The sequence below is a fragment of the Corythoichthys intestinalis genome, chromosome 1, assembly GCF_030265065.1.
Source record: "Corythoichthys intestinalis isolate RoL2023-P3 chromosome 1, ASM3026506v1, whole genome shotgun sequence".
Taxonomy (NCBI): Eukaryota; Metazoa; Chordata; class Actinopteri; order Syngnathiformes; family Syngnathidae; genus Corythoichthys; species Corythoichthys intestinalis.
In genome coordinates, this window is record NC_080395.1 from 16594300 (window position 1) to 16621403 (window position 27104).

General features: G+C 39.6%; 2 protein-coding genes across 8 annotated transcripts in view; both read left to right on the plus strand.

Annotated features, from left to right (window-relative positions):
• The first annotated feature begins 121 nt into the window (after window positions 1-121).
• Window positions 122-14676, plus strand: si:zfos-1056e6.1 (uncharacterized protein LOC107988029 homolog). Of its 4 annotated transcripts, none has more exons than XM_057858065.1 (9): window positions 122-355; window positions 4894-4961; window positions 5060-5107; window positions 5176-5240; window positions 5745-5782; window positions 5882-5961; window positions 14203-14265; window positions 14360-14410; window positions 14476-14676. In XM_057858065.1, exons 1-9 carry the CDS (start codon window positions 280-282, stop codon window positions 14527-14529), a joined length of 543 nt encoding a protein of 180 aa, XP_057714048.1. In that variant the 5' UTR covers window positions 122-279; the 3' UTR covers window positions 14530-14676. The 4 variants fall into 4 exon arrangements, with proteins under 4 accessions (XP_057714048.1, XP_057715656.1, XP_057714801.1 ...); XM_057859673.1 differs by having other exon boundaries at window positions 14343-14410; window positions 14476-14619; XM_057858818.1 differs by lacking the exon at window positions 14203-14265.
• A 1229-nt stretch (window positions 14677-15905) lies between these two features.
• LOC130927863 (homeobox-containing protein 1-like) overlaps window positions 15906-27104 on the plus strand; it is a 55672-nt gene continuing 44473 nt past the window's right edge. For all 4 annotated transcript variants that reach the window (XM_057853976.1, XM_057853970.1, XM_057853962.1 and 1 more), the window contains exons 1-4: window positions 15906-16097; window positions 20845-21204; window positions 23578-23663; window positions 23734-23844. In XM_057853976.1, coding sequence (XP_057709959.1) covers window positions 20846-21204; window positions 23578-23663; window positions 23734-23844 — 556 coding nt within the window. In that variant the 5' untranslated portion in view covers window positions 15906-16097; window position 20845. The remainder of the gene's footprint in view (window positions 16098-20844; window positions 21205-23577; window positions 23664-23733; window positions 23845-27104) is intronic.

The following is a 27104-nucleotide window of genomic DNA, read 5'->3' on the forward strand; positions in this document are numbered from 1 at the left end:
CTGGCGGGCATCGTTTGGTTCGTGGCCCGCGGGATATACATTTGACAACGCTGGTTTACCTAGTTTAGGCTTCTCCCAGTGGCGAAAGTTCAGTTAGCAAGTGGCTCCCAACCATGAAATTATGGCCCAATGTCCACACGTAGCTGCAGATAGACCCTTCTCACACTGTTTCCTGTTATATTTAATAGAAACCTTTAATTTGAAAGCAGCTGACCGGAACTAGTGAAACTTGTTTCCACAACATTTCTGCCTTTCCACGGACGCACAAGACCCCGAAAAATGTCCAGCGCTAATTTTGACGCCTCCACGCTTGTCACCAAGATTTGGGTCGCCCTCAGACGACTCGACAAAAACGGTTTGTATGTTTTTCACGTTAGGATTTTATTTAAAAAATATTAAAAATCACTTGATAGGGATTCTCGGCGCGATTCGTGCAACCCATCGTCATGGCAACCGACCACTGTACGTAAATCCCTCCTCGTAGTTGTCACGTAAACACTTATTGACGTTAGTTTCTTGAAAATATTTTTTGAAAGGTTATTTTATTTGCCAGTAAACGTGAATGAAGGAAGTTTTTTCTGCGTGTTGAATTAAGACGTCCAACAGCTGCATTTGACTATCAAGTGGTTTTATCCACCCGACGTTCACACGAGGGCAAAATTATCTGTCGTTGAATCACGTTTAATTTACAGTGATCCCTCGTTTTTCGCGGTTAATGGGGACCAGAACCCGCCGTGATCAAGTCAAAAACCGCGAAGTAGCGCCCCCCCATAACCCCCCCGCCCCCCAAAGAAAGCATTTTGCAATTCTTGCAAGCAATTTTTGAGCAGGAGGGCATTTTTTTCAAAAACATTTTTTTTAAACAGCAAAACCCTAACTGGAGGTGAGAGCATGCAAGAGCATAATTAAAGACGCCATTATTTTAATGACATATTATCGCGCACTTACCTGTTTTCGATCCAAAAACTACATGTACCATGTATCACCGAGTGTCAAGACACAGCTGTGAATGGCCACAGCTGGATTTTGGGGGGATTTTATGAGTTAAACACGGTAATATAACAAGGGTCGCGATGCAGAAAGTGCAGACATCAAGGAGTGGTCGAGATTTTCATTTTCATATAGTTACCCTTTTAAACGCCCCCCCCCCCCCCCCAATTTTTCTTTGTTTGGATCGATTCTTTATCATCTAAAATACTGGGGAAAATGCGACAGTAACGAAAAAAAAAAAATACAATTAAGCGATAGTTATGAAGCAGATATCCGTAACTTTTTTACAGACGCTAATTTTTTCATTGTGACGTAATTTGTTTAAAAGTTTAAAATATGCGAGTGAATAATATTTTAAAGGCCTTTTTTTTTTTAAACTAAATACAGTGCCTTGCAAAAGTATTCGGCCCCCTTGAATCTTGCAACCTTTCGCCACATTTCAGGCTTAAACATAAAGATATGAAATTTAATTTTTTGTCAAGAATCAACAACAAGTGGGACACAATCGTGAAGTGGAACAACATTTATTGGATAATTTAAACTTTTTTAACAAATAAAAAACTGAAAAGTGGGGCGTGCAATATTATTCGGCCCCTTTACTTTCAGTGCAGCAAACTCACTCCAGAAGTTCAGTGAGGATCTCTGAATGATCCAATGTTGTCCTAAATGACCGATGATGATAAATAGAATCCAAATGTGTGCAATCAAGTCTCCGTATAAATGCACCTGCTCTGTGATAGTCTCAGGGTTCTGTTTAAAGTGCAGAGAGCATTATGAAAACCAAGGAACACACCAGGCAGGTCCGAGATACTGTTGTGGACAAGTTTAAAGCCGGATTTGGATACAAAAAGATTTCCCAAGCTTTAAACATCTCAAGGAGCACTGTGCAAGCCATCATATTGAAATGGAAGGAGCATCAGACCACTGCAAATCTACCAAGACCCGGCCGTCCTTCCAAACTTTCTTCTCAAACAAGGAGAAAACTGATCAGAGATGCAGCCAAGAGGCCCATGATCACTCTGGATGAACTGCAGAGATCTACAGCTGAGGTGGGAGAGTGTCCATAGGACAACAATCAGTCGTACACTGCACAAATCTGGCCTTTATGGAAGAGTGGCAAGAAGAAAGCCATTTCTCAAAGATATCCATAAAAAGTCTCATTTAAAGTTTGCCACAAGCCACCTGGGAGACAAACCAAACATGTGGAAGATGGTGCTCTGGTCAGATGAAACCAAAATTGAACTTTTTGGCCACAATGCAAAACGATATGTTTGGCGTAAAAGCAACACAGCTCATCACCCTGAACACACCATCCCCACTGTCAAACATGGTGGTGGCAGCATCATGGTTTGGGCCTGCTTTTCTTCAGGAGGGACAGGGAAGATGGTTAAAATTGACGGGAAGATGGATGCAGCCAAATACAGGAACATTCTGGAAGAAAACCTGTTGGTATCTGCACAAGACCTGAGACTGGGATGGAGATTTATCTTCCAACAGGACAATGATCCAAAACATAAAGCCAAATCTACAATGGAATGGTTCAAAAATAAACGTATCCAGGTGTTAGAATGGCCAAGTCAAAGTCCAGACCTGAATCCAATCGAGAATCTGTGGAAACAGCTGAAGACTGCTGTTCACAAACACTCTCCATCCAACCTCACTGAGCTCGAGCTGTTTTGCAAGGAACAATGGGCAAGAATGTCAGTCTCTCGATGTGCAAAACTGATAGAAACATACCCCAAGCGACTTGCAGCTGTAATTGGAGCAAAAGGTGGCGCTACAAAGTATTAACGCAAGGGGGCCGAATAATATTGCACGCCCCACTTTTCAGTTTTTTATTTGTTAAAAAAGTTTAAATTATCCAATAAATTTTGTTCCACTTCACGATTGTGTCCCACTTGTTGTTGACTCTTGACAAAAAATTAAAATTTTATATCTTTATGTTTCAAGCCTGAAATGTGGCGAAAAGTTACAAGGTTCAAGGGGGCCGAATACTTTTGCAAGGCACTGTATTAGACATCAATTAATGATTCTAAGCTAAAATTGACAGACATTTTGAATAATAAATATAATTACCTTTGTTTTATGGCTGGGTTGAAACAAGCAGTTGCGCGACGTCTGTAAACGGGGGTTTTCAGGGTAAAACGGACAGACTAAAAATAGTTCGGAGGCTTAGTGCGCCATGAATCTGCTATGGCAGCATATAGACATATTGTTCTATCAAACTCAATAGTTCTTTTGGCTTAAAATACAGCAGTTTATTTTAAAGATGGGTGCAAGAGCAGAAACTGCTTTTTCAGCCTTGTCTGTTTTCTGCCATAAATATATATATATATGTTTTAAACATATTACTGTCTCACAGAATTATTTTCAAACTAGAAAAAAGTGAAAGCCCAATGCGTTTTATAAAAGTTGAAAAAAAAAATGCTTGTCTTTATTAAATGCTTCATTGAGTGTCCACTCAAATCCGTTCCAGCTGGTCACTTACACACAATGAGTTGCCACAGCAACTGTTTAACAAGTTAAACAATAATTGACGCATGCGGCATCTCTGGCAAGATCAAAGCTTAACTGTCTGTCAATCATCGTTTACTTTAATAAGCAACTCCAGTTCACTCTGTGACGAACAAAGAGCAGTGAGAGGGAGGGAGGGAGCAAGCATGAGACTATGCGATCGGCTCGGGACAGCTCATCTTTATTTTTTTTAAATTTTTTTAATTGGTAAACAAATCAGCGATGGACTAAGGGCACGAAGTTTGAAACGCGAAGTAGCGAATCACTGTAAATACAGTGGGGCAAATAAGTATTTAGTCAACGTCTAATTGTGCAAGTTCTCCCGCTTGAAAATATTAGAGAGGCCTGTAATTGTCACCATGGGTCAACCTCAACCATGAGAGACAGAATGTGGAAAAAAAAAAAAAAACATAAAATCACATTGTTTGATTTTTAATGAATTTATTTGCAAGTCATGGTGGAAAATAAGTATTTGGTCAATATCAACAGTTCATCCCAATACTTTGTTGTGTACCCTTTGTTGGCAATAACAGAGGCCAAACGTTTTCTGTAACTCTTCACAAGCTTTTCACACACTGTTGCTGGTTTTTGCCCCATTCCTCCATGCAGATCTCCTCTAGAGCAGTGATGTTTCTTGCTTGTTTGTAGGTGACCAAATACTTATTTTCCACTCTAATTTGGAAATAAATTCTTTAAACATCAAACAATGTGATTTTCTGTTTTTTTTTTTCCACATTCTGTCTCTCATGGGTGAGGTTTAGCCATGTTGACAATTACAGGCCTCTCTATCTTTTCAAGTAGGAGAACTTGCACAATTGGTGGTTGACTAAATACTTATTTGCCCCACTGTATGTTTAAAAAAAATAATAATAATAGTGTTCGCCCCATCTCAGTGAAAGTGAATTGGATGTCTAGCGCCGTCATTACCACTGAAAGATGAGCATTCCCAGACAATCCTCCCAGTTTAAGTAAATTGGACATCTATCGTTGGCAATCAGTTAATTTTGCGTCACTTCTTTTTAATTTTAGGGTAGTTACAGGTCCTGACTTTAAATTTGGGACATTTTCCTATTGATTTTATGGGCATTTCCGGGCTGCTTCCTGTTTATTGGTCGCTTCCTGTTGATTTTGAGGCATTTCCAGGTTACTTCCTGTTTATTTCATGTCTCTTCCTGTTGGTTTTGGGGGCATTTTTGGGTCATGGCCTGTTGATATTCAGACACTTTCCTTGTTAACTCATTGGCTTGACACCTCTGCAATAGGCATCCAATTCATTGAAACTAGGAGGGGTTGACTGATCGCTACCAGAATTCCCAGTACAAATAAATTGGACATCCATCAGCAATGGCAAGGTTAACTATTACGGGTACTTGCTGATTTATATTACAGATGACAGAGTGGTGGCTCTCCGGGAGGTGTCCATTCCTCAAGGGGCCGACATGTCCTCCATTGTACAGGTTCTCACTCAATCGTTTATTGCTGTTGTCACAGCAACACACACCAGTGAGTACTAGAGCATCTTTCCTAATATCTTTTTTTTTTTTTTTTGTTAAAGATCATCGCCACCACCTTTGGCCTGACCTCATCAGATGTTATATTCAAGGCAAGAAACACACACACTTCACACTGTTATGTTATATCATTACAGAATGAATGACTCTTTATGTACAGATAAGAAACCAGCGCGGTTGCCTGATCCCGCTAAACAGTTCCCTCTCAGCAAACAGCAAGCACATGTATGTTTTCTATTATAAGTATTTTTGAAATGTACTTAAAGGGACTCTACGGTGTTTGTCACTTTTTTACTCGCGACTGCTAAAGTGTTACTCCAGCTCGTGGGTGGAGCAAATGCTTTTACGAGAACGAACATAAAGAAACGACGGTTTGGCCAATCAAATCGGCACCAGAAATGTAAAATCAGATAGGAGCAAGTGGTTTAAAAAAGTGTTTTTGCCAAGTAAAGACAAGGCAGAGGCTCGTTGAAACAGTGCTGCTGCCGCGCGCACGCGCTCGTGGTTGCCCAGTGGTCGACCCGAACCATTTCTATTGACTGTAAGAAAAAAAGGGCTTTTTAGAAGGCTCTGTGTACTCATCAGGGTATTCGTGGAGCATACATGGGGTCGAAAAGTATTTTAAATTAACTCTAAAAATCCCGCTGACTCCCTTTAAATGAACTATTTCAGGAGATCGCATAAAATAAATGAAAAGTGTTGGCTAACCTCATGCATTACATCTCACAGGCCCTACTTGCTTGAGGTCGCCAAGATCTTTCAGCATGGTAAAATCTCACTCCAATTGATTAAGATATAGAACAAGTACAAATAAAGTAGAAGTAGTTTTATAATATTCATGCATTGATTTTGTTTTTTGTTTCTAGTACATCCCAACCCAAAAAGTATCCCCATGACTGTGATCAACAAGAGCATTAAGACCAGACTGCATGCTATCGACAAGAGGGTATGATGCTACTAAAGTGTATTGTGTTTTCAAGTTTGTGTATGCAAAAAATACCCAAACTTGAAAATGAGTCAATCTTGACCCAAAAACTGCAAAAGTTTAGTATTTTCAGGTTGAGTTAAATCACAAATCAAATTATGGGCATAATTCTAACACATTTTAACTGATTGACTTGCCATTTTGACCCAGTTAACATGGATTTGACATTTGTTGCTGTCAATGGCCCCAAAACATGGTCATCGAATTCTAAAATACTGACTATTTCCTTTTTTGGAAAGAGGTGTGATTCAAAAAGAATGTGTCAAAACCAGTTAAGTATATTTAAAAAAATAAAAAATAAATAAATAACTGATTGGATACAAGTATTGTACAAAACTTCAAGTTTTTTTTCATGCTTTAAGAGTGCTCAATGTGACCACCACTAGCGGCACGGACAACATCAAGCCGATATGACTTTTAATTTGCTAAAATTACTTGGTAAAAAGGCTTAAAATTTTTATTTTAATTCATATTAAATTATTAATCATTTAATTAATAATTTATTCATGATTCAGTCTATTTCAGTGTTTTTAAAAAGAATAAATGTGTGATGATTTTGGCACATTCTTTTTGAATCACCCTGTATATCAAGTGTAGAATTTCCCTCATGTCATTTAAAAAAAAAATCTCTCTAAATACAATTGTACAGTATTTATTTTTAAATATTCAAAAATGAAAATGGACGTGTAAAAAGTGGATTAATAGCAAATAAAAGCATACTGCTGTCACCCAAAAAAAAAACACCTCCAGTATCAGTTCTTTACATATTGCCAAGAAAAAAATATGATAATTATCATGTAAAAATGTGATCATTATTATGTAAACATGTCATAACTGTCATGTAAAAACATGATACCTATCATGTAAAGACTTGATAACTATCATGTAAAGATCTTAACACTATCACGTGAAAACATGAAAACTCACATAAAGACATGAAAACGCATGCCAAAATTTAAAAATATACTGTAAAAACTTTGATCTCAAAACGTGATAATTATCATGTAAAATGTGAAAACTCATGTAAAAACCAAAAAACTATCATGTTAACGTGATAATTATCATGTAAAAATTATCAGCATGTAAAGATGTGATACTTTCGTATAAAACATAAAATTTGGTGTAAAAACGTGATTATTATCATCGAAAAACGTAAAAACTATCATGTAAAAATAAATAATAAAAACGTTAGTTATCATGTAAAAATAAAAATTAAGTAACTATTGTGAACATGTGAAAACCCATGTAAAAACTTGAAAATATGGTAAAAACTGGATGTAAAAGCATGATAACTATCTTTTAAAAATGTGGTATCATGTAAAGATGTGAAAACTATTGTGTAAAAACGTGGTAATTATGTAAAAACATGAAAACTATCGTGTAAAAACGTAATAATTGTCATTGTAAAACATGATCATTTTCAGGTTAAAAGTATCATTTAAATATGCGATAATTATCATGTGAACATGTGAAAACCCATGTAAAAACGTGAAAATATGTTAAAAACATGATAACTGTCTTGTAAAAATGTCATATCGTGTAAAGACATGATGCTATCATGTAAAAATGTCATGTAAAAATTTGAAAATCTGTAAAAACGATGTAAAAACGTGATAATTATCATTTAAAATGTGAAAACTGTTGTGTAAAAACGTAATAATTATGGTAAGAATTGATCATTTTCAGGTTAAAACTATTATGTAAAAATTTGATAATTATCATGTAAAAATTTGATAATTATCATGTGAACATGTGAAAACCCATGTAAAAAATTGGGTAAAAACCTGATGTAAAAACATGATAACTATGTTGTAAAAATGTGATTACTATCATGTAAAGACATGATGCTATAATGTAAAACGTCATGCAAAAACGTGAAAATTATCATGGTAAAACATGATAAATTTTCAGGTTAAAACTGTCATGGAAAAATGTGATACTGGACTTATGTTGTTGGTGTACCAGCAATACACTTCATTCATTCTTTTAAAAATATTTTAAAAGATAAATTCTTGCAGATTCAAAGACTTGAAGAGCTTCTGCCGCAAATAGAACTGAGACGCCATGAAAAACTAAGCCAGGTCAATGAAAACGACTCATAATTTCAGTAAATTATTATGTCCTCTCTTTTTTTTTTTTTTTTTTTTTTTTTTAAACCTGTCCTGTTCAGCTGTTTGACACAGAGAATGGAAGTCTAAGTGCCCGGATTCTGAACAGTTTTAATGTTGTTTAATGGCATTGAGAGTCTGACATACTCCCATTGTGATCATTCAAAATACCTTTTTATTATGACAAAGCAGCGAACAGGAAGGGATTATGGGGGGACAGAAGAAAAGAAATACAAGAGAAGAAAGAAAAGAAACACATACACAAACAACAACAAGAAATACATTGAACATCTAAACTAGTTACTAATATGCTGGTGCTATCGTCAGCGAGATGTATTTCCGGTTTACACCATGTGGGGGCCTATTGGCCAGTGAAAGAGGAGAATGGGGGTGGGGGTGTCTATAAGACTATAAATTAAGTGATTGAAAGGGGTAGAGTGTACACAAATCAGTTCTGTGATCTAGAACCCAGTAATCGTGTGAATCTCTTATGAGTGAAAGCCCGTTGGCGACCAACCCTACGCCGCCGCATCGCCAATCCCAGCACCGGAACCCCCAACCCGAGCATGCCCTACCACATCCAGCAGCACGCAAGCCCCACCGGGCGCGCGACAGCCACGCAGACGGGCGGAGAGACCGCGCGGGCACCAACCCAGGGCCACGGCCCACACCCAGCCAGCCCGGGGAGGGAGGGCGGGCGGGGGGGCGGGGGGATCCATGCGCAGCCCATCCCTCCTCCAACCGCCCAGCAAAGGAGCCACCGTCACCCCCCCCCGGGACCCAGGGTGGTCCCCCGGGCCACCCGCGCGCCCATCAACCGGCCTTCAGGGATGGCAGGAGGGGACGCATCACCAACCCCACGCCTACACCCACCCCCGCCCGCCCACCCGGACCACGAGCCACAGCCCCCCAACCGGCACGGCACGCCACGGGACCCCCAGCGGCCCACCAAGCCCCAGGCAAGGCAGGGTCCCCCGCCGGTGCAGGCGACACCCCGCTGATACACCGGCGCCCAGCCAGCGACCCGCGACGGAGCGCAGGGCGGACGCCCAGCCAGAGAAGAGAGGGGAAGGCGGAGGCAGGAGAACGCCCAGGGACTGCCATGGGGCGACGCAAGATCGGAGACCCGACCCCCCAACCCACTCCCGCGGCCGGCAGCCGAGGCAGAGGGGAGGCCACACCCCGGGAGCCACGCCATATAGAAAAAGTGTGGGACCCACCTACCACCCTATTACTGTGGCTGCCAGGTTCCCGACTGGCAGCCATCACCCAGCACCGTGATGGGGGTGTGAGGGGAGGGTAGTGCAATGTATGCATTAAAATAGGAGAGCTTGGCTTGGGGCAGTGGGACCGCAGCATGGAGTTTCTGTCCAGCCGCCCGTCCCACCGCCCTTTGCCAGAGCTCTCCTGTGGAGTATGATGTGTGTGGTGCATTTAAAAAAGGTGCAGGGATGGCGGGGCCTGTGGTGAGGAGGCAGCCGTGAGGCCCCCCCCCCCCCCAGCAGGTCCCAACCATCCCACAACCTTGGTGTGTGGTGCATTAAAAACAGGGGGGAGTCGGGCTGGGACTGTAAAGCCCCGTCCCAACTCTCCCCGGAGAAATGTATGAGCATGTAAGTGCCAGGGTGAAAAATATTTACAGTGCCGAAGTGAGAAGTGCGTGAGTTAAGAGGCAGGCTCCCGCGGGCGTGGCCCCGTCCACCAGAACCACCGGCCCCAGGGCGGAAGAAGCGTCAGGGCCCCGATCAATCCCCGCCCCAGAACACCCACGGCGCCTCCGCGACCGCCCACCCCCCTCCCACCCACCGAGCACCCACCCCGCACCCCGAGCAGGCGCCACACCAAGCGCCGGCGACCAGGGGGCGTCCACCCCACCGGCAAGGGACAACAAGCCTCACCCTAGGCCCCGCGGGCCCCAAGAGGCCCCGCTAACGACCCCGCCGGCCGGGGGGCAGCCGCGGCCGCCGCGGCCGCCGCGGCCCAGGGAGGCAGACAGGGCCGGAAACAGACCAAGGGGAGAGAAGCGCACCCCCCACAACCCACCCCCGGGCCAAGAGGGGCGCGCGGTATGGCACCAGAGGGCACCTCCCCGGCACCCGGTACAGGGAGACGCGGCTCCGGCCGGGCGGACCTGGGAGGGAACCATGGCTGCCGCATACACCCCCCGGCCCCCACCCCAACCCCAACCCCAACCCGGCCGGCCGGGGAAGGGCCGCGGCCCCGGACCGGCACCCGCACGGCCCCCCCACCCGCCCACGACACCAGCGCGCGCCCGACGGGACCCCCCGCACAGCCAGACGCAACCGGACAAGCCCCGGCCGAAAATCCCGGGGGCCAAGACCGGCGGCGGGACGGCCCAGGGCAGGACGCCAACAAACTCCACCTGTAAAGCTGATAGAAGAAGAGGTTTATCAAACACCATTAGATGTATGCCAAGGACCAGTGAAGTGTATTATTTACGCATAGTTCCTTAATTGTTCCAAGTCTGATAAGTAATATATAGGGTGTTCCAAAAAAAGTTGCATATGATCCCCAGCAGCTGGAAACCAAATTGTCCATGAGTATCCTTGTAAAATAAGCCCATTGACCGACTAAACTGTGAAGGAAGAAAAATTATTTATTACATGCTGTTGGGAGTGTATAAAACAATTCGGATTTAAACATGTCCAGTTTCCAGCTGCAGAAGGATGCATACAACTTCCCTGGACACCCCGCATACATCCATTTATGTATACAATTTTATTATTTTTGTGGCATTCCTTCGCAGGTGAGAGAGAATCCTTAGTCTATGTTCATCATTCTTGCGACCGTTTCCCACTGTTGTTCGTATTTGTCCATTTTATTTGTCTGTTTGGCAGATATTTTCTCTAATGTTATATATTCAATGATTAGATTTAGCCATTGGTTAATGCTAATGTTTTGTTTGTTTTTCCAATTCAACAATATTGTTTTTTTGGCTATCGTTAGACTTGCTAGTAGTGGACGGGTTTGATGGATAGAGATATTCACTGTATTCAGATCGCCAAGCAGACAAAGAGTTGGAGACAATGGAATCCTGCAGTTCAATAGGAAAGAGAGTTTCTTCGTTATCTGTGCCCAGAAATCTTGTATTGGTTTACATTGCCAAAGAGCATGAAAGTATGTATCTGAAATATCTTCGTTGCAGCTTATACATTTATCGGATTGGGAGAACCCCATTTTGTGCATTTTAGATTGAGTAATATGCCATCTGTGCAGTATTTTGAACTGTATAAGCTGAAGGTTCTTATTCTTTGTCATTATAAATGCATTTTTACAGATGTTGGACCAATAGTTATTATCTAATGTTACCGAAAGTTCGTTATTCCATTTTTCGATTGGTAGGCAAGTAGAGTTGTTACATGAGAGGGCTTTATATACTTTTGAAAGTATTTTTTTTTGTTGAGGATGTATATTTATTATTTTATTTACGAAAGGTGGTGGGTCTAACGTACCCGTTAGTGATGGAAATTTGCTTCTGATGGCTGCCCTGATTTTATTGTATTGAAGGAAATTGACCCCTTTGATCTGGAAATCTTGTACTATTTTTTCATATGACATGAATGTATTATCTTTAAACAAATGCTGTAACTGGTTTATTCCCGTATCATCCCATGTGCTGAAATAAATAGGAATTTTATTAACTACAAAGTCTGGGTTGTGCCAGATTGGTGAGAATTTACACGGGGCTTGTTGTGATTGCGTAATTTCCATACCTCTCCACCAGGCTTTCAAGGTACATGCTATCATTGGGTTTTTGAAGCAGCTATGGTGCTTAATACTAGAGCTAATAAAGGGGAGGTTTGCCAATTGTATTTGGTTGCAGTCTGTTTGCTCTAATTCTAGCCATGACTGTTGTTCAGTGTTAAGATATAACCACCTAATAAGATATTGTATTTGATTTGCTATATAATAGTGTTGGAAATTAGGGGCCTCTAGACCCCCCTCTGGTTTATTTCTTTGCAATTTGGCAAGGCTAATTCGGTTTTTCTTGTTTTTAAAGTAGAATTTTGTGACGGCTGAGTCTAGGTCTTGAAACCATTTTTGAGTGGGTTTAAAGGGAATCATTGAGAACAAATAGTTTATTTGTGGTAATACTTTCATTTTGACTGTTGCTATCCGGCCCAAAAGTGAGATGGGTAGATTATTCCAGTGTGTCAAATCTTCACATATTTTTGCTAGGAGGGGTGTATGGTTTAGTTTAATTAATTCTGTAAGTTTTGGTGAAATGTTGATTCCAAGATACTTTATATTCCCTATTGGAATATTGTGATTTTGATTTGCAGGATTCCATGAGTTTGTTGATAAGGGCATTATAATTGATTTTGACCAATTTATAGCATAATCTGATATTTGTGAAAATGTCTTTATTAGTTCAAAAGTCTCATGTAGGGAGGATTCTGGTTTTTCTAGATATAGAAGTATATCGTCTGCGTATAAGTTAATTTTGTGTTCCGATGTGTGCGAGCAGATCCCTTTGATATTAGCGTTTTGTCTTATTGCAATTGCTAATGGTTCAATAAATAGAGCAAATAATAGGGGTGAGAGTGGACAGCCTTGTCGAGTTCCCCTTTGAAGACAGAAACTTTGTGAGATGACCCCGTTTGTGTTTACAGTGGCTTTTGGGGCGTTGTAGAATATTTTTATCCAGCGGATAAATGGCTCACCGAAGCCAAATTTTTCCAAAACTTTGAAGAGAAAAATCCAGTTGACTTTGTCAAATGCTTTTTCTGCGTCCAAAGAGAGGATAATTGCTTTCTGTTTATAATTCTGTGCAATATTAATAAGATTTAACACGCGTCTTATATTGTTTGTAGAGTTACGTCCTTTAATAAAGCCGGTCTGGTCTTTATGAATTATAGTGGGAAGAGTTTGTTCTAATCTAGTAGCTAAAGCCTTTGCAATAATTTTAATATCTGTATTCATTAAGGATATTGGTCTATAGTTTGCTGGTTGGGTTAGGTCTTTCCCTTCTTTTGGCAGTAGTTTGATTACTGCAGTGTTCATATTGTCTCTAATTTGACCCTTTGCACTGATTTCTTGGACCATTCTATAGAAAAGTGGTGCCAGCATATTCCAAAAGTGTTTAAAATATGATGTCGAGAACCCGTCGGGCCCCGGTGCGCGACCTGTTGGCATGTCCTTTACGGCATTCCATAATTCAGCGAGGGTAAGTGGGGTATCTAGCAATTGTTGGCTTTCCAAAGTTATTTGGGGGATGTCAAGATTGTTAACGAATAGGTCAATGTCTTCATTATGATCAATTGTCACCGAGTATAAGTTTTTGTAGTAGCTATAGAAAGTTTCGTTAATTTTTTCTGGTGATTGTGTTATTACGCCGGCTGAATCTTGTATTGTTGTAATTAATGTTTTTTCTTTGTTACGTTCGAGTTGGTTTGCTAAATATTTCCCGGATTTGTTATTATGCTCAAAGTTGGTATATCGTAGTTGTTGTAACAGAAACTGAGTTTTTTTAGACAGAATACTATTGAGCCGTTCTTTGGCGCTGAAAAGTTCTGTGAACATGTGAAAACCCATGTAAAAACGTGAAAATATGTTAAAAACATGATAACTGTCTTGTAAAAATGTCATATCGTGTAAAGACATGATGCTATCATGTAAAAATGTCATGTAAAAATTTGAAAATCTGTAAAAACGATGTAAAAACGTGATAATTATCATTTAAAATGTGAAAACTGTTGTGTAAAAACGTAATAATTATGGTAAGAATTGATCATTTTCAGGTTAAAACTATTATGTAAAAATTTGATAATTATCATGTAAAAATTTGATAATTATCATGTGAACATGTGAAAACCCATGTAAAAAATTGGGTAAAAACCTGATGTAAAAACATGATAACTATGTTGTAAAAATGTGATTACTATCATGTAAAGACATGATGCTATAATGTAAAACGTCATGCAAAAACGTGAAAATTATCATGGTAAAACATGATAAATTTTCAGGTTAAAACTGTCATGGAAAAATGTGATACTGGACTTATGTTGTTGGTGTACCAGCAATACACTTCATTCATTCTTTTAAAAATATTTTAAAAGATAAATTCTTGCAGATTCAAAGACTTGAAGAGCTTCTGCCGCAAATAGAACTGAGACGCCATGAAAAACTAAGCCAGGTCAATGAAAACGACTCATAATTTCAGTAAATTATTATGTCCTCTCTTTTTACTTATGTTGATTTAAAAAAAAAAAGTTCTACTGTGTTTTTAGGAGATTGCCTGCCTGAACCAGAAGCTGATGTTTCTTCACAAGAGAATGCAGGTGAGCGAAAGATTCTTTTCGCAAAAGGTCCTTCCTTGAGCTAAAGTTCGCTTGATCCATCGCAGGTGGCGGACTCGCTCACATGGAAGGGAATGCTTATCCGACCGCCCCTGTGGTGAATTGACACCTGTCAATCAAGTCTTCCTTATTGTGAAAAATGTCTGAGAATACTACTTCTAAACGTCAACCTTTGTGGATGAATATGACAGTGAAGACTGACAATCTCATACAGTGAAATTTCAGATTATGGCATATTGAATGACCTGTTTGTATATTTTATTAAATATAAAATTATAAACCTCACTTCCTGTTCATCTGGGGTCATTTCAGGGTAACTTTCTGTTGATATCGGGTCACTTCCTGTTGATTTTGGGGCATTTCATGGTCACTGCCTGTTGATATTCGGTCACCTCTTGTTGATATCGAGTCACTTCCTACTCATTTGGGGTCATTTTGGGGTCTCTTTCTGTTATTGAGTCACTTCCTGTAGATTTTAGGGCATTTCGAGTTTACTTTCTGTTGATATCATGTCGCTTACTGTTGCTATTGAGGCATTTCATAGTCATTTCCTGCTGATATTTGGTCACTTCCTGTTGACACCGAGTCCCTTGTGTTGATCTGGGGTCATTTCAGGGTCACTTCCTGTTGATTTTTGGGGCATTTAGGAGTAACTTCTTGTTGATATTGAGTCACTTAAGTTGGAAATCAGTAGGAGTGAAGTTTTTGTGTCATTGAAATGAATGGGAAATTCGGCCCATTAGAAATGAATGGGAAAGTTTTTGGCAAATTGTGGCACAACCGTTGTTCTGCCAAAATCTCCTATATCGGCGAAACGTCTACATTAGTCGAATTTGACACCCAAAGTACTACCATGCGCTCTAAACTTGTTGTGTTTTGACGCATACAGGCAGAACGTACTAAAAAATGCCTTAAGAAAATACTTAAATGTAGTTATATCAATTAAGGACGGTTTAAATACGCTACGTGACTAATGTGGTCAACTGCTTCAAAGCTAACACAAAAAAACAATGGTTAAAAGTATGAGAAGGTAATACATGCAAAAAGTATTTTTGAGACAATGAAAAGGTTCTAAAAAACTAAATAAAAAGAAAAATAGTGAGTACTCGCCGCTTCTAACCGGTGTGCGCATGCGTGCGGATGCTTACGCAAGCGCGCTGAGCATTGTGTAGGACGTTTCGCCGCGTAGTACAGAATGGCCGAACACCGTACGTTTTTGGCAAAAACTGAATAGCCTACAACTTTTGTGCCCCTTAACTTCATGAAATTTTTCTTGTAAAAAATTTTGAGATTTGGATGAACATTGTAGGGCTACATACATTTTCAAATGTTACTTTTATTTAAACAACAACAACAAAAAAACAAACAAAAAACGCAGTTTTGAGCAAACTGTCTTTTTGTGTGTGTCAAAACGAACGTGTCCCTTTCCCGTATTTGAAACTCCAACTCCCATCTGCCCTTGCGCCGCCGTGTACAACATGGCGTCTGTCTCGCGGACAAAAGACGAACGTCTCTGACGGTGGGCTCAAACCAATTACAATAAAGAGGAATTTTTTTTAAACAGGGGAAACTTAATGTAATTACGAGTGTCCGGGCGCAAGGGATACAACACAGAAACCCTCATGTTACAACTGACATCTTTGGACGACTGTCTACAGCAATAAAGAAGGTAAGTTACAAGTCGCCGCTGTTTTTAAAAGGCTCCCATTAGCCCGCTTGATTTCCTGCCCCTTAAAAAAAAACTCCGCTATTTTGCTCTGTTTCGCATAAATATTAAGGTACTATCTCCCGCAAGATACAATTTAGCATCCCACGCTTAGGTGAAGAATTTTTCTCTCATTCGGCATGGAAACGCTGTGATTTAAACCCCAATTCGTCAGACAGGCAACGTATGCAGACACAACTGTCAGGACAATATTATCTGTCAACCCCCAAAATACAGTCAGGCAAGATTTATAACTACAGTTATTTTTTGTGAAATCTCCTGGAGTTGCTTTTTAAAACATCACAATAATATAATAAACAGCATTTTTTTCTTATCATTACCTGCATTGTGCGGCTCTAAAACCACATGTGGCTCAATGTCACTTTGAAAAATGGATAACGAATGCTAATACTCTAACAAGACAATTAATTTTATTCCTCAAAATATGAGTTGTAAGTACTGATATGTGACACTCGGCGCATTAAGGTGCCATGCAATCAAGGGCGTAGGTTTGGTCTCAACGTTGGTAGGGACGCTATAACAGCATAATCTGCATGTACACTTTTTGCTGGGGACGGGACATTTATAAGGCCAAAAAGTCTGGGTGAACGGGGGTCAGGGCCACATTTCTCACCAATATGAACCTAATTAATTAATGGGCTAAACGATCAATGCAAAATAAATCTGTATTCACTTATACTAAGTTTCATGTGTATTAGTTCAGGTGATACACCGTTCGATTCAAAGTTTTGTTGTCAAAAACTACTAAAGAAACATTTTGAAAACTTCCAGAATCAATGTTTGGATTTTATTAGCAAATTTAAATTGCAATATTTGAACACAAATTACATGAACATACACAAGAAATACAAACTTGTTAATCATCAATTAACTATAAGGGGGTAAGCCTTAGTTCACTACATTTCTTACAGTTTAATTAAAATTAACAATAGAAATCATACAGGAGAATATATCAAAGCAGCTTTCTCCTCAAGTTCGAGAAATTCACACAGATTAATGTTATGCTAACTCTGATGCAGATCGGACTTTCAGTAGATAAATTAGTGGTGTGCTCCCCGCTTCCGCAACATTGACATCTTTTTACTAGGGCTGTCAAAAATATCGCATTCACGGGCGGTAATTGATTTTTTAAATTAATCACGTTAAAATATTTGACGCAATTAACGCACATGCCCCGCTCAAACAGATTAAAATGACAGCTCAAGGTCATGTGCACTTGTTACTTGTGTTTTTTGGGAGTTTTGTCGCCCTCTGCTGGCGCTTGGGTTCGACTGATTTTATGGGTTCAGCACCATGAGAATTGAGTAATTATTGACATCAACAATGGCGAGCTACTAGTTTATTTTTTAATTGAAAATTTTACAAATTTTATTATAACGAAAACATTAACATAGTATAAAATTTCTATAACGTGTACCAACATTTATCTTTTAAGAACTACAAGTCTTTCTATCGATGGATCACTTTAACAGAGTGTTAATGTTAATGCCATCTTGTTGATTTATTGTTATAATAAACAAATACAGTACTTATGTACAGTATGTTGAATGTATATATCAGTCTTGTGTCTTATCTTTGCATTCCAACAATAATTTACAGAAAAATATGGCATATTTTATAGATGGTTTGAATTGCGATTCATTACGATTAATTAATTTTTAAGCTGTGATTAACTCGATTAAAAATTTTAATCGTTTGACAGCCCTACTTTTTACGTTACTTACAGTAGCTGCTGCTGGCGGGAAAAAAACTTCTAATATCTCTTGTCATGTTGTATTTTTGTCGGGCTGTGAATGCGTGTGTGTGTGTGGAGGGGGGTCAAGTCAGCCAATCAAACGTGTGTTTGAGGGGAAAAAATGGACTGGCACATTAGGCAATTGAAAAGGGGTCAATGTAAGTCTGAACCATAGACTTCATAACCATAGAACCATAGACTTCATATGAAGTCTATGTCTGAACATCATGAAAGTACTGTAATAATGCACTTAATAATGGTCGGGTCAATTATATCCTTATAACATGGGAAGACAACCTAAATGACTTATATAACTGAAGTCATTATATAATGCAAATAAGGTTGCTTAAAAGTTTGTGGGGACAATTTCAGCATCCTGAAAAGTTGGTAGTGTTATGTCCCTACCGTCCCTATGCAAACCTACGCCCTTGCATGCAATATTATAGGAAGTGACTTTAAAATTGTAGTAGATAGTGCTGCAACGATTAATCGATTAACTCAAGTAATTCGAGTACAGAAAAATCTTCAAAATTTTCTGCTTCGGGTATTTGTTAAACATTATAATACTATGTTTTGAAAGTGTTTGCATTTAGTTTTATTGATTTGGGTGGATACACTGCCCTCTAGTGACAACCGTGAATATGATATCTCATTTAACATGGCTGAATCCACCTTCTCCCTGTTAAGGCCAACATAAGCTTTTTTTTTTTTTTTTATGCATTTGTAAATTTAGCTGTTTTGTGGGAGCATGTGTTTGATTTTGTTGTTGTTGAGAGTATTGTTTTTTTTTTTTTTTTTTTAAATCATTTTATAGCATTTAAGCTAGCGGACTTTTGCTATGCAAATTAGCCAATTGTTCTTTTGTTGTACTTAGATCCTTCTTTATTTTTTAATACTGTTTTAATATTGTATACTAAGCTAAGGTATTTTAATTTATTTTTAAATGCAAGTGCAATTCTGGATAGTTTAAAGAAATGCTTGGGAATTTTATTTTGAAGGTGCATTACCGTTATGCACATAATGCAAATAATGATCCAAATGAGGGACGGCTAGCGTGACTTTGTTGCTTCTTGTGGAGGCTGGCCTGACCGCAGTAGTTGTGCAGGTTAACAAGTTCACGCAGTTTAACGTTATGCCAACTGTGATGCAGGTCGGACTTCCATTAACAAAATTAGTGGTGTTTCCTCCACTTCCACAACATTGATGTCTTTTTACATTACAGTACTTACTGTGGCTGCTGCTGGCCGAAAAAAAACTTCTAATAGCATGTTGTCGACATGAATCTGTGTGCGTGTGTGTCTGTGTGGTGTTTGGTGGGGAGTGAGGGCAATGGATATGGATAAATACATGTTTGAACCTAATGAAAATAATTCACTAAATAATGGTAGGGTCTATTCTATCCTTACAACATATGGAAAGACATTCTAAATTACCTATATAACTGAACTCATTATATAATGCAAATAAGGTTGCTTAAAAGTTGGTGAGAACAATCTGAGCATCCTGAAAAGTTGCTAGTGTTATGTCCCTAACGTCTCTATGCAAACTTACGTCCTTGTACTCAAATAAGAGTAGCGTTACTTCAAAATAATATCACTCAAGTAAAGGTATTCATCCAAAAAATTCACTCAAGTACAAGCAAAATTATTTGGTGAAAAGAATACTCAAGTAAGAGTAGGGCTACTTAAAAAAAAAAAAAAATTACGCAAGTAAAAGTACCGGTAGTCATTCAAAAATTCACACAAGTATTCAGTGAAAAGAATACTCAAGTAATGAGTAACATTGTGAGTAACTGCTTACAAAGACTGATATTTTTTCAAACAATGGCATATACTTTTTTCTCTGGACAAAGTCATATATATATAAATTGTTATTATTATACTGTTTTTATACTACTATACTATTAATTATTACATGACAGATATTAAGCCCAAAAAATAATCAAATTCAGACTAAAAAAAATGAAACCTTACTTGTTCAAAGAGCATGAGTGCCCTCTAGCGGAGAACACATGAACTGTCATATCTCCAGTTTTCCATGTTGACTCTTTCTCAAGTACCGTATTGACCTGAATATAAGACGGCCCTGATTATAAGAAGACCCCCTCTTTTTCAAGACTCAAGTTTGAAAAAAGACTTTTTGAACACCAAGAACACCAAATTAATTTTTATACAGAAAAGTATTACAGTACACCTGAAACAAATGATTATAACAATATATTTGAGAGAAAAAGCATGTTATTTTGCCTCATTCGAATCTTAATATCTGAACATTTAAATATGTAAAGTGCAATCACATTCGTAAATGAATGGCTTCTGGGTTTTGAAATGTAAATAAACCAATCTATTGTGATAAAACAACAAAATTGCAATAACTGCATTAACCATCAAAGTGAAGTCTAACTGTAACTGTATTCTTGAAACAAATCTGAATAAGGAAAAACATTGCAATAAGATAATGCAAACTGGTTAAATTTTAGAGTAGCTGAGATCTGTCATGACAGAACATCGCTTCCATGATATCTGGCGCCATCTAGCATCGTGAATGGGTATAACGTCTAGATCGCGAACGTAAGACGACCCCCACTTTTTCAGTCTTATTTCAATGCAAAAAACACCGTCTTATATTGGGGCCAATACGGTAGTTTAATTTTTACAGCGTTTTAAAGATGCCATGTGATTGCACAGAAAATGTAATAATTGTAATGTAGCTAGAGAGTGAAACTACTCTTCAAGTACATTTTTCTCAAAAAGTTAATCAAGTAAATGTAACAGAGTAACTGTAACTCGTTACTACCCACCTCTGACGTCGTGTGTGGCAAGTACTACAATCATGGGTTGATGACAATATAGTTTCAAGTGAAAACGGACTTTGTTCAACCGATCATCTCATCAACCTGTAGTTTTGCTGTCAAGGTTAGGTCACGTCATTCAAGCATTCTGTTGTTTTTTCAAGGATGTTCCAGCAGTGTGAGGAGCCTCGCTTTACCATCGAGCAGATCGACCTCCTGCAGAGGCTCAGGAGGACGGGGATCGGCCACGCTGAGCTCCTCCATGCCCTGGACACCTTGGAGCACCTCGACCGCCCTCAAAGGCGCGACTCAACCCACCGCCTGTCTTCCACCGCCGCCACTCAGACCGTCTTCCCCGACAGCCGATTGTCGCCGAGTAGCTTCGATGTAACGTCGCCTGTCGCGACAGCCGTTCAAACCAATGGGAAAATGTCGCCACTGCCCAGGTTTCCTCTTGTAGGCTACAGCTACGAGACTGGAGATGATGACACGGATGTTGAAGAGAAAGTGGAAGACTTGATGAGGTAGAAGCCACGTGGAATTAGTTTTATAGTGGGAACCCAGAAGTATAAAGTGTGTCCTCTTCTAGGAGGAGGCATGAAAATCTCTCACCTTTCGGCGAAATTCGCTTTTTTGAAGTCAAAAAGGGTGACCTGCGTGAATTACGTAGAACCGAGGAGAAAATCTTTTTCGGGGGGGGGTGGGGGGGGATTTTATTTTATTATTATTATCATGTGATTAACTTAGTACGTAAACTGAGCACTTCAGAAATCGGTCATTTAAAAAAGTGACACTTGGACAGTCAGCTAGTCCTTCTACATGCTTCGCATGTACATGCAGCATACACACTTGCCTGTATTTGTCAGTAGATTGAATTTGGTGAGTAATGGTTTCAATCGTTTTCATATTTCGCGATATAAAAAAGATACTGCCATTCGTTGCAGCTTGCGTTGAACACTGCCAGAGCTAACCAAATCTCCCGTAAAAAATAGCTCCCGTTAAATCAGCGTCAAGCTTGTGTATTTAGCGGTAATATAAACGAAGAATGACAATGTTGAGTCAAATTAAGCGGCATGCTCTCGGATGGAGGGGGGCGCCTCGCATCGCTCCCGTCGTTCGCCTGAGACGCGTTATTTTCGGTTCGGACCTGAGCTGACGGCCGGTGTTCGCACAACACCGGCCCGACGAGTGGTGGGAATGATTCTTGCTTCTTAAAGCTTTTCAAAAATACAGTGATCCCTCGTTTTTCGCGGTTAATATGGACCAGAACCCGCCGCAATAAGTGAAAACCGCGAAGTATTGCCCCCCACCCCCAATTTTGTTGTGCGTGTTCAATGTATTTATTTAGATTTTACATTGGAAAAAAAGATGCATATATAAGACATGTTTTTTCACTTTTTCCCCCCAAAGTATCATTTATAAATGGTTTTTAAGCACCTCAAAATGTAAGAATTATGATGTTTTAAACATGTTACTGCCCCACCGAATAATTTTTAAACAAGAACATAGTAAGAAAATGCTTGGCTTTATTAAATGCTTCATAGTGAGTCTACTCAAACCCTCTCAGACTGCTCATTAAACGATGATTGACACATGTGCAAACTTTTTTCTATAATTGAATTTTTGGGGGGATTTAAGTGAGTTATATATATTTTTTGTTTGAAGCAACTTATTTTTTGATTGACTAATAAAGACACAAATGTCCTAGCCAAAATGTGGCCCAAACGCGAAACAATATTACTTCAATGGAAAAAGTTGTTTCGATCAAGAAAAATAGTTTTCAAATGCTTTTTTTTTTTTTTTTGTCTCAAATTTATTTTTGCAATCAAAAACCTTTTTTTTTTTTTTTTTTTTTTTTTTTTTTTTTTTTTTTGAAGTGACTTTTTTGGGATTAAAAATATATATTTTGATTGAAGCAACTTTTTTTTTTTTTGATTGAATAATAAAGATACAACTCTACCACCATAGTTATTGAGAGAGAAAGAAATTAAAAAAACCTTTAAAAATAAAAGCCACAGGGGAGTCTGGATTTTTTTTTTCTTTTTTAAGATTTATATTTCATTATATAGACATGCCTCGTAAGGAGAGGAGATTGAGGGATAAAGAAATGAGTTGGAATAGGCTGCTAAAGGCAGTGGATACCTCATCAGCTGGGTGAATAGCACACTTGGTAAGAATACGTTTGCAAGGATAGTCGGGTATAAAATACAATTATAAACACAATTACAATGTTATTTTTCTATAAGATTTTATGTAATTGCTTTATTCATTATTAGGTGCTAGAGTTGTTAAGTATGGACAATAATGAAATAAGTTTTGAGAGAACTGTGCTGTTGGTGGTTCAGGGACCATCTGATGTGGTTTGTTCTCAGATGAACAAGTTTTAGGAAGGAAGTTTTGATGCAGAGGTTGAAGGAAGAAAAGAGGCAGACTGACTTAGTCACAGCCAGAAAGTGTTGATGACAGTGTTTATTTCTATTCACCGTTGCCCCCCCCCCAAATTAAAGTATGTCACAGTCGCAGCCAATTATTATCTAACGCTGGTTAAAATTGAAGTTATGTTGTTTTAAGGTGTATTAAATACTTTTTCATTTGCCCCTTTTGATCTACGAGCACCCCCCCCCCCCCCCCCCCCACACACACACACACACCGGTCTCTGCACGGCCCTGCTGTAATACAGTTAAGGTCGACAGAGCTCAATATTTCGTTGGGTTTTACAGTGTACCGGAACATATTTCGGCTTTTTAAGCTGCATGTTCCAAGAACAAGAACCAAGCAGGGTGAGGCAGCATTTAGTTATTATGCTCCTCACCTCTGGAACAAGTTACCCGAACGTCTGAAGTATGCTCAAACTGTCCTTGCCTTGCCTTGCCCTGATCCATTTTCATGCCTGTAGGAGAGACACTGGCGTCATCAAGGAGGAGATCAAGTGCTTCCTAGCCAACCGGCGCATTTCCCAGGCCGTAGTCGCGCAAGTGACGGGTGTGCGATTTTCTACTCAATCCTGCTTCTTTTTCTAACAAGCAGCTCACACATCTTGGGTCTCTTGCAGGAATTAGCCAAAGCCGCATCTCGCACTGGTTGCTGCAGCAAGGTTCCGACCTCAGCGAGCAGAAGAAACGAGCCTTCTTCAGGTGGTACCAGCTGGAGAAGACTAGCCCCGGTAAGAACACGCCTGTCCATCATGGCAACCATTATAGGGCACTCATTTAAGAAATACAAGAATAAATCAACTTTAACCCTTACTGTACATACACAATTTATGTTTTTTTTAACACTTACAGGCACTCATTGAACTCATTGACAGCGTTAGATGTCCAATGCATTTTGACAAGGATGGGCGAATGAACATTCATTCGCGCCCCCCTGCACCCCCTGGTCAAAATGGATTGCACGTCTAGCGTCGTTAATGTGAAACATGAACATTCACAGTGCTTGAGTATATTCGTACTACAAGTTCATGTATTTGTGTGTATTTGTACTAAGGGGTGAACTTGCGTGTAGTGTTAGTACAATTATGTGTAATTGCTTGTACTGGTAGTACAATTAAGGCCGAGTTATACTTCCGCGTCAGACCTGCGCCGTCAAGGAAGACCCGATTTATGACCCTGCGCCGTAGCCTAACGCGGTCCTATTGATTTTTCAAACTCTAGCGTCAGCCTAGCGTCACGTCAACTCATATGACGTGGCGGAAATGGACTGCGATTGGTTCGCTCAGACTGGTGTTTCCGGTTCAGCGCGAAATCACTGCCATTTTAAAACATTATTTTTCTACACGCAAAAATGGACCAAGCCGACGGGAGTATCATCGAAGAGCAAGTCTCGTCCAGACATTATTATGATTGCCAAATGGCAAGGTCGGCAATTGAAAAAAAAAATGGAAGAACCACCGAGACGTGTGTGTTCAGAATTGAGTGGCCACACGAAGCAGTGACCCAGTCGGCCAAAAACTGCCAACTTTTTATCACTTTATGTCGTATTTTTGGTTGGTTCACTTCATCATTTATTGTGTACATAGGTTTGCTTTGAGTCTGTGACTTACTAACATGTCACACTTCAAGTATATGAAGAATAAAGCACAGGTTTGGTGTCAAAATAGTTGTTTTGATCTTTAATTTTCAATAACAGACAGTTCACATACGATACATCATCACTGATTGAGAGTGCCTCGGTGCTTTTTATGATAACGTGAAAATCAAGGCTCCCAACGCAGTTAGGGAAGTTCCATAGACGCCAGAAATCTGCTATGGCTTCCCACTTGCTGGTTGTAGGGCACGGGAAACAAATCGGACTGGAGGGCTTTGCAGACCTTGGACACAGTGCTCGTCGCCAGTTTGAAGCTAGCCGCCACAGCTAGCTGTCTCCACCCGAGTCTAGAACTCCGTGCGGCATCAAAAGTCAGCCAGACCGCCTCGAAACCGTCTTCTGCGTCGCCTGCCCCTCAACATTTGAATGATCAACATTTATTCAATGTTGATGAGCAGAAGATTTACATTCAAGCGTTCCATCTTGCATTGTTTTTTTTTTTTATCCATTAAACTAGACTAGTGGAAGTCAACAAGCATGCCCCAAAACCGTACAAACATAACGCCACACTCCTCTAGTGGTTTGGCGGTGAATTACAGAGCAACGCGTTCCCTTACCGCAGAACTATCGAATGCTCATTGATGCCGTAATCACTTCGCCGTCACCGCAACGCAGGAGTATAACTCGGGCTTTATGTGTAATTGCGTGTACTTATAGTACAAATACTGTACAGTGTATCACAAAAGTGAGTACACCTTTCGCATTTCTGCAGATATTTAAGTTTATCTTTTCATGGGACAACACTGACAAAAGGACACTTTGACACAATGAAAAGTAGTCCTTGTGCAAATTATATAATAGTTTATTTATTTCCCCCTCAAAATAACTCAAAATACAGCCATTAATATCTAAACCCCTGGCAACAAAAGTGAGTACACCCCTCAGAAACGACATCCCTAAATGTCCAAATTGAGTACTGCTTGTCATTTTCCCTCCAAAATGTCATGTGACTCATTAGTGTTACTAGGTCAAGGTGTGCATAGGGAGCAGATTTGTTCGAATTTCTAGTGCAGCTGTTGTCAGTATTAAAATACAGTACAAAATGTCAACTGTCAATGTTTTGTGTGGCCACCACTATTATCCAGAACTGCCTTTACTCTCCTGGGCATGGAGTTGACCAGAGCTTCACAGGTTGCCACTGGAATGCTCTTCCACTCCTCCATGACGACGAAGTGTAAATAAATTAAAGAATTTAGATTTGTTATCAATGAAGAAATTAAGTGTTCGTTGGCTCTCAACGAGTAGCATTTGCGGTCACTACACAAGAATAGCAATGTAAATACCCCAAAAGAACGGTCAGAGACGTAAGACAACCAGAGGATATAATATATTAGATAGACAGGGCGTGTGTTGGTAAAGGATTGTTGAAACAGGAGAATGTCATTGTCAGTCGCGTAAGAAAAAGGCGTCGATAAAAAAGCTAAGGCTATGCTTTGGTCGGCTAGTTTTTTTCGTCTTCTTCAGCCCTCGACACTCAGGCCATCTCTTTAACTGAACATTTGTATGTTCTTCCACATCTATACCAGTGAATTTGGCACCGGGACATAATTTTCGGACAGAATTGGTATGTTTAGCTATGTAAACATCTTCTTCGTACACGATTTCCATTCATTTCCAATTGGGGACAAACAGGTTAGCGTGTCCCCCCCTTAGCAACATTAGCTAACGTCCTGAATATTAATGAGCGGAAGTGGCGTGTAGCGTGCAGTACGCCATTCGGACATCTATCGCCATCAATGGCATGCAAGGAGTTTAAATACTATCGCCATCAATGGCATGCAAGGAGTTTAAATACTATCAACTTAAGAGTTAATTGGGGCCGTAGCCAGTATTTGTATTCATTTTTATTTCATTGATTGAGTTAATAGGGAACCTAACCAAAGTTTAGTTCTGTTTTTATTCATTTTTATTTAATTTTTAATTAACATTTTATTGATTACCTACCTACGTGAAACGTACAGAAGGTAGAAGTTATGTATTCAGTTTCGTATGACTTTGTGTTTGTGTTCAAGATAATAAAAAAAACAAAAAAAAAACAAAAAAAAAACAAATGAAATAATTATCAAACTCTCAGGGAAGGGGTGATTATAATTTGGGTTAATGAGGTCAAAGGTCACGGCGGTCAGAAGCATATGTTTTGTTGAAGATAATAATCCCTTTATCCGTTTTTGATCCATCAAACTTGCAGGATATGTTTGCAAAATCAAACGGAAGAGGTAATTAGATTTTGGGGTAATGAGGTCAAAGGTCACAGAGGTCAGAAGCATATGTTTTTGTTGGAGATAATAATCCCTTTATTCGTTTTTGAGTTATCGAACTTGCAGGATATGTTTGCAA